Source organism: Sciurus carolinensis, chromosome 8 (genome assembly GCF_902686445.1).
Source record: "Sciurus carolinensis chromosome 8, mSciCar1.2, whole genome shotgun sequence".
NCBI lineage: Eukaryota > Metazoa > Chordata > Mammalia > Rodentia > Sciuridae > Sciurus > Sciurus carolinensis.
This window is the reverse complement of record NC_062220.1, coordinates 66,121,974-66,136,974: the sequence shown is the minus strand read 5'-3', so window position 1 is coordinate 66,136,974 and position 15,001 is coordinate 66,121,974. Positions and strand designations below refer to the sequence as shown.

Here is a 15,001-nt window from a genome sequence, read left to right as displayed (position 1 = left end):
TGAGCCACAACCCCAGCCCTCATATAGTCATTTTTATCAAGGGCGTAGATAGAAGAAGGGTTGGTGAATGACTGAGAGAGTCCTGCCGGTATCACCAACATTTAAGGACTGGGTGGAAGTTGATGATCCTGTAAAGGACCTAGAGTATGAGGAGAATTATAAAAATAAGGCATTAAAAGAATAAACCATAGCTGGGTGAGGTGACTTATACCTGTAGTTCCAGCTACTCATGAAGTTGAGACATGAGGATCAGGAGGATTGATTGAGTCTAGGAGTTCAGAGCTAGCCGGGGCAACAGGGAAACTCTGTCTCAGGGAAGACAAACAAAAAATAAAACTTGTAATATTTTTTAGAAATTAATCATTTCCTATAATGTTATTTTGAAATTAAAGTCAAAGTTATATAACTAAATCAGATTAGCCATAACTAAAATGTTTATTCAACATACACAGGAACTACTTATTTTTTGTTGTTAAATTAGTAAGTTTTTTTTTGGGGGGGGGGTGTAGTGCTGGCTTTGAACCCAGAGTACTTTACTACTGAGCTATATCCATAGCTTTTTAAATTTTGAGAATGGGGTTTTGTTGAGTTGCTGAGACTGACCTTGAACTTGGGAGCCTCTTTGCCTTAGCCTCTGGAGTTGATTATAGGTGTACAATACTGTGCCTGGCAAGAAAATGTGGTCTTTAGGTGGGAGTAGGACTGGAATCATCAGGGCAGTGGCAAAGGATTGATTAGAGACTGAAAGATACAGAAGGAACTGATCAATGTACTGTCAAGCATTTTGGAGCACTGTTTAAATGTAGCAGAGTGGTGGATAGATTGTAGAGGGAATACAGATGAAAATTACAGGGAAACATTCAGGTTAATAAACTTTTTAAAAAAACATTAATTGTTCTAAAAATATAAAGTAGATTGTGGGTCGTTGAATTAATAGTTAATTGCAAGGTGTAAGACCACTTTGGAAGAACCAAAGAGTGGTGGTGAAGAGAGCCATTTAAAATTGTGGGGGTAGAGTGTGGTGTATGGTTTTAAAATGTGACTTACAAAATCAGACTGGACCTCTATTATCAATTCATAGACCAGAATAAATTCTAGAAGGATACTTGTAGAATGCTACCATAAAATAGGATATTAAAAAAATGTTGATGTGGAAAAGATCTTCCAAATTTAATAGACTAGAATTTATAAAGAAAAAGATTGGGCTGAGGTTGTGGCTCAGAGATAGAGCACTTACCTCGCACATGTGAGGCACTGGGTTCAATTCTCAGCACCACATAAAAATAAATAAAGTTCCATCAACAACTAAAAAAATTTTTTTAAAAAATTGGTTGACTTAATAGCAGAAAAATAGAGTGTATGGTTTCAGATCTTACCCTAGGAGTAATTAATAAGTTGAAAAACAGTCGACTAATTGTAGGAAAATATTTGCAGTATGTATAAGAGACTGTGCTAAATGTGGCGGTGGGAATGGGTGACTCAGGTGATACGGAGGTTCAGAAGCCCTTTGATTCAGGATGCCAAGGTTCATCAGTGCAGTACGGACAATGAGAGTCTCCCAGGATTATGGTGGATGTTGTATGGAATTGAAGTTAGTGGAATTGACTTCTGAAATTCTTTATTTTTAGTTGTAGATGGACACAATACCTTTATTTTTTTATTTAGTTTTTTGGGTGCTTTGGATCGATCCCAGTGCCTCATACATGCTAGACAAGTCTCTATCACTGAGGCACAACCCCATACCTTGAAATTCTTAATGTGGGGAATACCATACCCAGGGAGAGTATGGATAATAACATAGATGGAATACATGTGTTTCACGGCATATGATATTGATGCGGTGTTTTTCAACATTCCTGAATCTTTCTGTTCTTTTGGAAGTATAAACAAATCTGACTGTTTGGCAAAAATAACGTTGGGATCCTTTTCATCTATTACTAGAGTCCTCTTTGGCTCCCAAAGTCATCAAACCATAAAATGGTTTATAGCTTGAACTTTTCTTCTTAATGTTTACAAGATGAGCATAAATATCATTAGAGCTGTGTAATTTAATCTTGAACTTTGTAATCTTAAGTGCACTAATTTTATATAGATATGTGAAATATGAACTGTTTATTTTTTGGAATAAAAAATAGTCACAATGAAGATGGATTTAAGAGTGATCTTATTTTCAAAGCAGCTAGTTGATAAAGTAAGTAATTCTCTAGAAGGGGAATCAGAGATACAGATTAAACTTCCACAGTTAACACTCAAGTGATATAAAAAGGTTTATGTTGAGGTTGATGACAAGGAGGAAAAAGTGAATTTAAACTATGGGAAAACTATTTAAAATTGGGCAAGGTCTGTATGCTTCATTGACTCATTCAGTAAATATTGGGGGGAATAGACACTGCATAATAATGGACAAAGGAGGGCTTACCACATGCCAAGCACAATACTTACTGAACTTTTCATGGATTATTTCAATAAATTCTCACAGCAGTCTTTCAAGTAGGAATTATTATCCCCATTTTACAGGGAAGGAGAGAGAGGCTTGTAGAGTTTATGTAATATCCCCAAGGTCACATGCTATTAAAAATGATGGAGAAGCCTTTTCTTAAATCCAAGGCAGAGCTGGAGCTTTTAAACAGTCTGTTCTTTTTAATATGGGGTGGGCGGGTGGGCGGGGAAGGGGTCTTCACTAGTGTTCACCATGGCACCATTTGTGCAGCTCTGTAATTCACCTTAGCATGCTGAAGGTAAGTTTATTTCTCATCCCAGTTGTTACCAGTTCTGTAATGCTTATTGGATGAAAATAAGCTTAGACAATTGGAAAAACCTTATTTTAACTACATTGAGAGGTTATTCCTCTACAGGTCCATTGCATTTTATGCAACTAATTTTTATTCCTTTTTCCTTTAAATTTTCTCATATTCAACTTTGATTTCATTTTTTAAACATCAGAATTAGTTTGTCTCTAAAAAATAAAAAAGGAAAAATTATTGAGGTCTACTTTGAAATCCTGAGACTGCTCATAGCATTTCAGTGGCACTGTGCTTTATTTTTAGTATGTGAACTTATTATTATGACAACATACTTTAATTTTTAAGATCGAGTTAGAAATACTTTTTAGGAATAGGAAAACAGCCTTACATATGAAATAATAGGACTGTGTTAGTTTTATTCACTTAAAATTATGTGCATTAGATCAGTCGTTGGCATTTTAAAGGAAGTGTGTTATTTTTTTTCCCCTCATCTCTTCCTTCTCCCTCTTTATTTTCACCCTTCCCTTTTAGTCTGTTACTTCCTTTCCAGAGCAGTATGAACAATTATCTTTTAATTAAGTTGAACTGGTGCTTACTTTTCTGTTGTAGATGGCATTGCCAGTCCTTTCCTAAAAGGACAAGAATGTTATCTCTGCTCGGTAACTGGGTGTTGCTGTTCACTTGTACTGTACTGTGAAGGAGGAGGGGAAAATTAAGGTGTAAAATAACAAGTCTTTTCCTAACGGAGCTAGGAACTAGATATTAGCTGTATCTTTAATGAAAAACAAGAAATTTTTACAAAGGTCAAGCATTTTTAATCGTTAAGTTGGAATTCTGTTTTAATATTTCATTCTTAAGTGACAAAAATGATTCACTGAGCCATATTTTTTAGGGCCAGTGAAATAGAAGCAGCCAAGGGTTGCATATTTGTTCACCATAGTCTGAAACATTATTATCCAGGCTTATCAAATTATCCAGTATATTGAATTCTGATGTTAGCATTTCTTGTTTGTATTTTAATTTGCTAAACTTAAAATCATCTTCTAGAGCCATGCAAGTTCTACCTTAAAAAAGAAAACACCCCTCTGCTTAAATGAAATGGTACTTCCTGCTTTCATAAACAGTCATGTGCATAGTTTAGCAAGGCCTGATGCCTCTGGAGCTTTTTCCCTTTATAGCACCATTGAATCCCAGTCCTAACAGAAGTACTGTGAATCTTGTGGCCTCATTCTGAACAAAAGGGATTAGAGAAGAAAAATCTCTTGATATAAGGCTTGGAAGCAAGGGCAGGCAATCTTGGTTGTGAATATTTTCTGATTTTTCCAGAAATCAAGCAGAAGATTGAGCTGCTGATGTCAGTTAACTCTGAGAAGTCGTCCTCTTCAGAAAGGTACAGCTACATCTCTTGCATGAACAATTAATGGTGTAGCCTTCTAAGAAACAAACAGGACATTTTTTTTTCTTGTCAAGTTTGCTACATAACGTATTGTACTGCATGCTGGTATTGTGCTGTATTGAAGATGTGTATTTGGGGAAGCGGTTCTGCTTTTGCGAAGGTTAATTGATTTTTTCTTCTTTTTTTTTTAATAGTGAAGCCTAATCAGCTGCAGCATGCACACCATAACACAGCGGACCGCTGGTTTATGTGTGACAGCTGTTGAAGGCTTTACAAAATAATTTAACAAACAAAAATCTTGCTTTCTTTAAGGAAATACTACTACTAGATTTTCTTCCTGTATTTTGAGGTTGTTGCTATACAGAATTACCAAGGTTATTTGTAAGAGACTTAGGTTAAAAATATTTGATTTTTGGTTGTAACAAATATTTTCTTATGTGGAAAGGGAGTGCCATTTGTAAATAGCTTAGGAATTGCAAACCCACAGATTAGTCACATTCTGAAAGAGAGATATGATGCTTCTTCAAGTCTGTGCTAGGAAATGGAACAGTCACTGCATGCAGTAATGGTTCATGCCTGCAGGTAAGGACAAAATGACTCAGAAGTATTTTTAAAGCAATTATTTTACCTGTCAATCATATGATTATACCTGTAAGGAGATATTTCATTAAAATGACTATTTTGCCTTACAAACAGAGTTTAAGATATTTTTATCTTTAGATAGTCCGAAATGAGTCTAGAGTTCCCTATTTTGATATGTAAATACTGTGTTTACTTCTGTTTACCAAAATTGTATATACTACATAATGTTTTAATTTGAGGTTCTTGGTTATACCATAGATGCTTACCTTTCTCTTGGTTATCCAATAGTATGTACCTAATGTTGATATTGTATTTAAGGTGTATTGATTTATCTCTTCTATGGTTAATTTTCAGGGTTATCTTTTTTCATAGATTTAAAATTTAGGAGAATATTGTAGAGCAATAATTTGGTGCTTAGGGAATGATGCAGGAAAAACCCTGGGAATAAATAAGAGTTGAAGGACCTACCACTGCAAAATGGATTAACTTAAAGTATACTAGTCTATGAAGGAGATGAACTGATGGCAAAGTGATCATGCTATAGAGATTTATTAGTATAATTAGATGTTACTGCTTTCTGTAGAGACTGAAAATAGAAAAGTTGAGAGTCACTTGATTATTTTTATGTGGCTTCTAACTTCTGTTTTTAAGGCCGACCATCTGATTTTAAGTATTCTGTTTGCTGAGGTGAAACCCAGTTTTCTGCCTTGTGAATATTCTGCCATTAAAATGGTGGTGGTGGGAGGGGAGAAAGTGGAGTTGAGTAGTGAACAGTCCCAGTGGCAGGAAGAATGTACTTAATGAGATGGCAGCAGTGATTGTGTTAGCCTTCTGTAGTATCATGAGTTCTCTGTGGGTAAATGGAGGGTGGGACCGAGTGGATGAGTATTATTGAGAAACAAACTAGAAATAGGTAAAGTTAAGATATTCTAAATTTTTTTGGTGATTTTATTTACTTGCTTAGTCTCTTGTGCTCATTTGAAGGAAAGCCAGGACGCATGTGGTTCTGACTTTGAAGTTTAGAAATCAACCACTGTGCTGATAATGTTATAAGCAATTCTAGTGGAGCTTACTTTATTGTTTTAGTAGTATTAGGTGGTTGTAATATGCTGACTTAAAGGGTGATGAATGTAGCTTATGGATCAATATAACATTTATAAGCTCAAGAATTAATATATTAAAATCAGAAAATACCCTTTTCCCCTCCCTTTTATTATAAGTTATACTATAATGATTAGTTATATCATTTGGCTTTTTAAAAAAAAGAACTTGAAAAAAAAAATTAATGGCATTACACTGTGTCCTCCCTGATATTGTCAGTCCTCCCTGATATTGTCATACCTTAAAGTATCTAGCATTTACCCACACTCTTCAATTCTTAGCTCACCAGTTAGTGCATTTAAAAAATCTTTGCACTGACTCTTAGATTTTTCTGTTCTTTAAAAAAAAATGTTTATTTTTTAATGTGGTGATGGGGATTGAACCCAGGACCTCATGCATGCTAGGCAAGTGATTTACCACTGAGCTATCTCCCTGGCCCTAAAATTTTCTATTCTTACTTAGTTATTATTACTAGTTACTTATTATAATACTGGGGATTGAATTCAGGGGCATTTTACCACTGAGGTCCATCCCAACCCTTTTTATTTTTAATTTTTGAGTCAGGGTCTCCCTGAGTTTCTCAGGTTGTCTTTGAGCTTGCCATCCTCCTGCCTAAACCTCCTGAGTTGCTGAGATTATAAGTGTGTGTCACCCGTGCCTGTTTTTAAAACTTAAAATTAGTAGTTTGAGGCATAGTGACCTCTGTATTTTAAAGGTATTTGGGATTTTCAGTGTTTCTAAGTATCTATGGGATGGAAGGGTAAAGAAACCTGACTTTTTTTTTTTTAAGGAGGGGAGAAGCTCCTTGTGTATGTGAAACTAAAAGCTGCCATTCAGCACAGCCGATTTTGTTCTTAAAATGTAAAATGATCTTTTGATATTTCAGGGAATAGAGCAGAGAAACAGCACTTCTAAATACAAAATGTAATACATAGGGAAATTGTGATGTGATGGTTCTAATATTTTCATCTCATATTTTTAACCTGTGGAAATTGCTAATCTTGTGAGAAGTGTATTAGTTGAATTATTTGTTTAAACAATTATATAAAATGAGAAGAGCAAAATAAAAAGTAAGCAATTTATTTTTGTAGACTTTGATACTGCCTTCATCGAAAGATAAAAATGTGATTTCAAGTGAAATTATAATGGGATTTTAGTTTGTTTCGGGGGCTAAATTAGACTATATGTTTTCCCAGCAGTTCTTAATACCACCTTGAATTTTTTTTTTTTTTTTTTTTCCTTTAATAAAACTGGAGGTCCACAGAGCATTATTTTGTAGGGGTGGCAATGAGTGCTTCTGTTGAGAATGGCTGACTCATAGACCAAAATTAATGGGCTTACAAAAGTTACAGTTTAGTGTTTTTTTTTTTGTGGTGCTGGAGATTGAACCCAGGGCCTTGTGCATGTGAGGCAGGCACTCTACCAACTGAGCTATATCCCCAGCAATGGTTTTATATTTTGAAAAGAAAAATTCCAACTTACTCATTTTAAAAATTAAGAGCAGAAACCAGGCATAAGTTGTAGTTGCCTGTAATCCCAGCAACTTGAAGGCTGAGGCAGGATCACAAGTTCAAGGCCAGCTTGAGCAACTTATTGAGACCCTAAAAAGGGTTGATGGTGTAGTTCAGTGGTAAAGCACTCCTTGGTTCAGTCCCCAGTTATCCTGCTCCCCCAAAACAAAAAGATTAGAGAACTTCACTGAATTATTATTAATAATAATAAATATCTGATGATGAATAAAAAGCAAATCATGTATTATGGCCAGTTAAGAGGAAGCCACATCTGCTGCAAAGAGAGTACTCTTCAGGAGATTTTAGGAGTAAATTCTACGAAGTTAGTTGTCCCCCACCCCCGTATTGGCATCAAACCCAGGGCATTACCCATTCTAGGCAAGTACTCTGTTACTGAACCACACCCCCAAGTCCTCAAGTTTTCCCTTTTTCCTTTTTATTTTTTTTTAATTGAGTGTCAGTTGAATGAATTAATGCATTCATCTTAAACATGGTGGATACAGTGATGGGCAGTTTTACCTCCTTGTCTGCTTCCATTGAACTTAACAAATTGAATATTTCATGAAAAAAAGTTGTCAAGTTTCTGTTATTTATTTTTATCCTTCCCTAGCTGCAGACTCCTGGGGATTATTAGGTCAAGCACATGGTGAAGAGGAGGAATAGTAGTAATCATAATAAGTGGGAAAAGGGTAGTAATCACTTATTAAACTGTTCAGGTTCCATTTCTAAGTTCTTAACAGAAAGAGGGAAAGAGGGAGGAGAATGAGCAAGAGGTGTGTATGTGTGTGTGGTGTATAGAAGGAATGTGTGTTGGAGGACTGTGACAGATCATCCCAGAAGATCCTGAAGAAACAGAAAACATTTTTGCTGTACTAACATTTTTGTTAAACTATATTGCTACTTTTTCAATGAACTCTTATAAAAAAAAGTGTGCAATTCTTTAATAAGGAAGAGTTGAACCTAGAGTGTTCAGTTATTATTCCCAGTCCATTTAGGCCAGCCCAGGCAGGACTGAGGAGTTTGTGAGGGGGGAGGGTTTCTAAGTTACACTTAACCTTGTGTCCATCGGCTTAGTGTTAAATGTAAATTGATGTTGTAACCAGTAAAGTCTACAATCAGCTAAAGTTTAATAACTAAGTAACAAGGCCCTGTAGGTTTGCATTTTCTTAACAGAATCACTTATTTATGTGGGTGTGGGGGTGTGGTGAGGGTGGTGTTCCGTATATTTAATTATAAAGGGTGGGTCTTATGCTAGAATAGATAAGAAGTACTCTTTTATTTCATTACTGTCCCACATAAGTAGCAAATACTGAGTTCACAAATTGCTAGCTGCTTGTTCAGGAGAGTAGAAACGGAGAGGGAGAAAGGGCCATAATGTTACACTGTGGCCTATATTTTACCACTGCTGAATATAAAGGATTGGTGAGAAGTGATAGAGATTGTATATTTTCCTTTGCACAATATAAGGGCATTTCAAATACACACCTTGTAAAATTTTCTTTTGTGTACTTTAATTCCCTTTCTTGTTTGGAGTTTCTTATGTGACGAGACAAAGAACATGTGAGAGTGATGCACAGATGGAGAAGGCAAACAGAGAAACCCGGGAGAATGAAGAAAGTAACAAGGAGAGAATTAAAAAAAATATGGAAGGAACCAAGTGAAAGAAGGATATTCGATGAAAAAGGGTCTAGGACTTCATTTGCTCTTACGTTGAATGTATTTTTCGCCATGTCTTGGTGGTGCGTACTTACTGACTGGCAGGAGAGCCTAAGATTTTTTTCTTTGTTCACTTTTCTCCCCCACTTCTCACCTCTTTCCAACACAAAGACCAGGTCAAACACTTACTGATAACTATTGTTCCATGTTTGAATCCCTGCTCCTGCGCCATGTTGCCGGTGCTTGTAGGACAGAGTTTTTCCCCCAAGTGGTAGATTGAGATGGCACAGTGGCTGATTGTGGTGTTCCTTTTCCACTCAATTCTTATGCTTATTTTGTTTTTATTTAATTAGCATTTTTATTGAAGACATGGGAAAATGCGTGAATCATAAAATCATTTTGAAATTTAGCTTTTTAATTTTTTGTAGTTTATGCTTTTTGTGTGGTTACCTAAAAAGTCTTTGTCACATGTAGAGTTAGTAAGATTTCTTGCTGTATCTATTTATAGAAGTCTTATGTTCTTAATATTTAATGCTGTGATTTTTTTTTTTTTTTTCCTGTCCTCCCTCTTTTTTCTTCCTCTATCAAACCCAGGTCCTTGCAGATGCTAGGCAGGCACCTACCACTGTGCTACATCCCCAGACCTTTTTATTTTGAGATGGTCTTGCCAAGTTTCTCAGGCAGACCGTGGATTTCTGATCGTCCTGTTTCAGCCTCCCAAGTAGCTAGAATTACAGGCATTCGTCACAACTGGCAGTTTCTACTTTTGAACAGTTTTATAAATAAAAACCCTCTGTATGAGCTTTTGGTCTGCCATCTCCCAGTGTTATCTATGTGAGAGACATCCATGTTATGTGTAGTTACAGTTGATCCAGTCTTACTACTTTACAATATTCATTGCATGCATATACTTCAGTTTATCCATTTTACTATTGATGGGTGTTGGGGATATTTGTAGTTTGTGGTTATTAGGAATAGTGCTGCTGTGTGCATCTATATGTCCGCCTTTTGGTAAATGAACCTGTATGTGCATTTCTCTTGAGTCCATTCCTAGGAGTAGGAGTTGGGGAATTTCACTGGATATTGCCGGTTTTCCAGAGTGTGCCAGTCTGTATTCCCAGCAGTTGTGCTCTAGGGTCTTGCCAACTTGGTATTGTATGTTTTGTCTCCCTTCCTTTCCCTCTTTCTTCTTGTTAGCATTCTGGTGGGTGTGCCAATGTCACTCAGAGTTTGGGCCATTTTGAGAAGGATAAGCAAACAGAGGACTGTTTCTGGGTGCTGATGTTCACAAAGGAGGTCATCGTTAGAAGTTTAACCAGAAAAGCACTGTAGGGGTGTAGTTGTCTGAGGTACTGCTTTCCTTTGGGCTGATTGTAATCTTTTCTTAACAGATCCTAGAGGCTATATATGTTAACATTAGTTTTCAGATTTGGTTTGGTTTTAATAGCAAAATCTTCTTTTGAGTTAAGTCTCCCTCCTCCAAGTGCTGGGAATCAAACCCAGAGCCTTGTGTATCCAGGGTAAGTGCTGTATCACTGAACTACACCCCCAGCCCTCAGTTAAACCTTATTAGAAACTTATCTTAAAACATGTAAGAAAAATCCCAGTTTAGAAACTGAGGAAGTGAATCTGGGCCTCAGTTACTGGTGCTTAGCCATTCCATCCTTGGGGCCCCCCTCTTTTGAGCTCTAAGCTTTTCTACTTGAAATCTCACCCCTTGAGGTAGGTAGGCCATCTTAGGTCTAACCAAGAAATCATGACATTTTTGATATGTTATAAAGTTTTCAAATTTCAGGTTTTACCTAGCCTCTATAATTTCTATATCTTATATCTAAATGAAATTAAAATGTACTGTTAATTAATTTCAGTTAAAAAACAATAGGACAATTGTCTGAGCTGCCTTTCTGTTCATTATTATTTGATTTGAATGTAGTACTTTCTAAATTATTCTGTTTGAGATTGATTTAAACTTTGATTCTGTCTGATTTCTAGTGCTTCTCTGGAGTGTTGTTCATAGTACAGCTAAAGCAAACCTTTTAGAATGTAGATTTGATTAAGTTGGTCATTCTGCTTTTATTTATTTTTAAAAAGTTTCAGAAAATTTTGTTGTTTTATTTTTCATTCTAGGGATTGAACTTGGATGCTTCACCACTGAGCTACATCCCTAGCCCTTTTTTATGTTTTATTTTGAGACCATGATGGCCTCCAAATTCCCAGGGCTGGTCTTGAACTTGTGATCCTCTTGTTTCAGCCTCCTAAGTAACTAGGATTACAAGTGTGCCACCATGCCTGGCTCCCTCTTCTTTTGAAAGCATCCACCCGCCTTCCCATGGTTCTTGGGATAAAGGTAGAACTCTGTGTCTGGACCAGTGAGCACCTATACCCCAAGGTCCTGGTCTCCCCAGCTCACAGTTCTCTTGATGATATTTCTATATTCTCCATCTCAAGAAAGCCCTATAATAGATTACACCGATTATAAGCTCTTCCAGGACTGTGTGCCTCTCCATGATAGCATTTGTCACATCTGTTTCTGTCATTTGCAGCTAACATGTTACAAACTTTGCGGGAAGACTTTTGGTGTAGGGTGTTGTGTATTTCTATGGTATTGACATAGATCATTAAATTACGATCACACACTAATTGACGTTAACTATTTTGAAGTGTCAAGGTTGCAAATGTTCAGTTTTTGATCACCATGAAAATGTAGTTTATCATTACTTCTTTTGCATTTGTTTTCATTTAAAATGGAGATTAAATCTTACCACTTTATATATCTCTGCCAAAACAGCAATGTTAAGCCATAGTCATTTATTCCCTAATGTCAGTATTTTGTGAATCACTTTGTTGGTTTTTGTCACCTTTGCACGCCACACTATACTGATAATTACTTTATCATGCCATTTTACTTACATTTAATTGTAATAAAATACACAAAAATTTTAATTTTTTAAAAAACTAATCTTTGAAAAGGAATCTTTATATCCTACTAGAAATGGAGAAACAGTTATCATTACCTTGAAAAAACAAATCCTGTCTAGATCCTATTGTCTGACTTCACACCTCAGCCACATGTTCTTATTTCCACAAGAGAAATTAAATTGTCAGGTATCATAAAGGGGCATAAATATGTGTTAGACCAAAAAGCGAGGCTTGCTTTTTGATAGACTCAAATTAAAAGACTCTTGGACTAAAGAAGTAGCCTCTTTCATAAGTGATTGAGTATGATTCAATACCAAGTCACAGATACCACCTCAGGTCATTCTGCATACCAATACTTGCACCTCCTCTTTACTTCAAGTTATAGATTACGATGAATTTATCATGAACTGTTCTGAACAAATGTGAGCTGATATTATAATAACACTGGCAACAAAAAACTCTTAACCGTAGTGCAGATTCCTTTACGTACAAGGGCTGGAAAAAACAAGACTAATTTTAGTAGATTATATTTGTTATTCATTTACCCAGCATTTATCAGCAATTGTTCTAGACTCTACTCAGTGATTTTGAAATCTACATTAGAGCCACAAAGGCAGCACAAACATGTAGGATTTATACAGACTATTGGTATACAGAAATTGTACAGAAGATATGTTGTTGAGTGACTTTCTCTTGAATGGCTTGGTTCACTTCTTTTGGCATTCAGTCCTGAGCACTGTGTCATGGATGGTGCCACAGTGGGCATATTTCATATAACCCATAATTGCATTTCTGGAAAACTTTAAAAGATCAGAGGTGTGGCAAAAGGCTTACAAACACAGCTGCTTACCAAGGCCACAGCAAATGAGTGATTCCTGATCTGCTGTGACTGATAACTGGCATGTGGAAATATAGGCCAAGGTTTCTCAGCTCTTCTGCTTTTTTTAGAAGTTGAAAGTTTGGATTTTCATGTCAAATCTCTCTGATGGTGGTGCAAATTAAAAAACCAAGACTCATTGCAATCTCAGAAGTAGAGTATCTGACACTAAGATTCAGCTCACAGTAAATGTTTTTCTTTTGTGCTGTAGCACAGTAGTTCACAATATGTGAGCCACAGACTTGTGAAGATTTATTGTAAGGGATTTTCAAATCTTAAGTGTTATATCTATAAATTGAAGGCATACAAGTAAAACTTCACACTGTCTCTAGATCTCTGCAACTTTTCAGATGTGCCAAACGCTCATGATCACTGCTCTAAGAACTACATACGAAGATACCACAGTTTACTAAGTTTAGCTCTTTGGAAGAGGAAGGGCTTCTGGTAGATATAAATTTTTCAAATTGAGTATCATTCTTTTGTTCTACAAATATTTAATAACCACTATGGTGAAACTTATACTTCTAGAAATAATTTGAAAACTACAGAGGTAGAATGATGTTCTCTTTTTAGTGCTGCCATCTCATCCTTGTCTCATTTTCCCTTCTTCTCCCCAGCCTCCCAAGCCCCCCCCACTACTCCTCTGTACAGAAAAAAACATGGAGGCTAGTTAAAAGACTACCTACAATGCAGCAGAAAACAGGGTCAGAGAAAGTGGAGGTGGGGGTAGGTGGTTATGTTAAAGAATAGTCAGATACACACCCAACTATGTGGTATTTGCTGGGCAGTTACTAAACGTGACTAACAAGTTTAACTTTGTTTACTTACAGCCAAACAAAGGAAAAAAGTAGCACTGCTTTAAAAAAAAAAAAAAGAACAAGGGGACTAGTTTTTCTAGGAGAATAACTAAACCTTTTTATCTAACTATATTATGTTAATGTAACCATTTTCATATATCTTGAAAGAAATATTTGTTTTAGAAATTTCAGATAAAAAGGTTATAAAAAACACATGCTTTTATTAAAGAAGTTACCATGATTCAATATTTTGTTCTTAGTTCAGTTTTTTGTTTTAGTCTAAGTAGATCTGTAAAAACCAAGCAGAAGTACTATAATAGTGACATTATCACCAACAGTAAAGTCCAGGATCAAAATTACCAATGATTTTGGAATTGGCTTTGTACACTTTTATGATTTTCTTGTGTTTTAAAATAATCTTATGTGTGCACGTGTGTACACAGTTTTTGTACTGGGAATTGAATCCAGGAGTTCTTTACCAATGAGGTACATTCCTCGCTCTTTTTTAATTTTTTGTTTTGCGACAAGTTCTTGCTAGGTTACTGAGACTGACCTTGAACTCTAGATCCTTCTGCCTCAGCCTCCTGAGTCACTGGGATTACAGACTAGTGCCACTGTGCCTGGCAATAGCATAGTTTAATTATAGTTTAATTTTTAAAGGCTGCATAGGACTGAGTTCATGATATAGATTAATGTACCATCATAATTTCACTTATTGATTCTTGATCTTAGAAGTAGAATCACTTGTAAAGCTAGCGTATAAGGCTCTTGATAGGCAGTGTTGAATTGCCCTTCAGAAAGGTGCATACATATACACTTATATTTTCCCTGGCAGCGCACAGAAGGACCTTTATAACTTAAACCCTCATTTGAGAATCCTGAAGCAGTTTCTTTTTGGGTGTTGTATAAGTGGCATTGAACAACATGCTAACCAGTGTTGACTTCACAGTCTCTCTGTCCTGTAGCTCTTTCCTCTAATAAAGCCAAATGATGATATGATTTGTGCTGTTCTTTTGTGTGCATAAGTGAAAGTAAAGGCTGTACAATCAGCTTTGACAAGCTAAAAGACTGCAGTAGATTCTTACATTTAGTCAAGCATTTATGAAAGGTGTACTTAGTGTGCCATTTATTAGAGATGAGTTGTTAAGTGACAAATCAGTGAGAAACTAACTTAGGTATTCTGTTTATGCTATGAATCTCAATTTTATAAGGGATTTCAAGAAGTTATTTGATCCAAGCTTCTCACTTCAGACAGTTGACAAAACATTTAATACAGATGGTTAACTTTAGGTTTTTGCTGTTCTAAAAAAAGATAATGCCTGGATTATTAGCCCCTCTTAACCCTCTGTGTTAAACCAGGACCTTGGATTGGTTAGTATTCAGTAATGTGATATTACAAAATTTAATCACCTGTATAG

At 36.0% G+C, this 15,001-nt stretch overlaps 1 protein-coding gene across 3 annotated transcripts in view; it reads left to right on the top strand.

Annotated features, from left to right (window-relative positions):
• Srpk2 (SRSF protein kinase 2) overlaps window positions 1-15,001 on the top strand; it is a 204,506-nt gene that overhangs the window by 80,301 nt on the left and 109,204 nt on the right. For all 3 annotated transcript variants that reach the window (XM_047561613.1, XM_047561612.1, XM_047561611.1), the window contains exon 3: window positions 4,071-4,134. In XM_047561613.1, coding sequence (XP_047417569.1) covers window positions 4,071-4,134 — 64 coding nt within the window. The remainder of the gene's footprint in view (window positions 1-4,070; window positions 4,135-15,001) is intronic.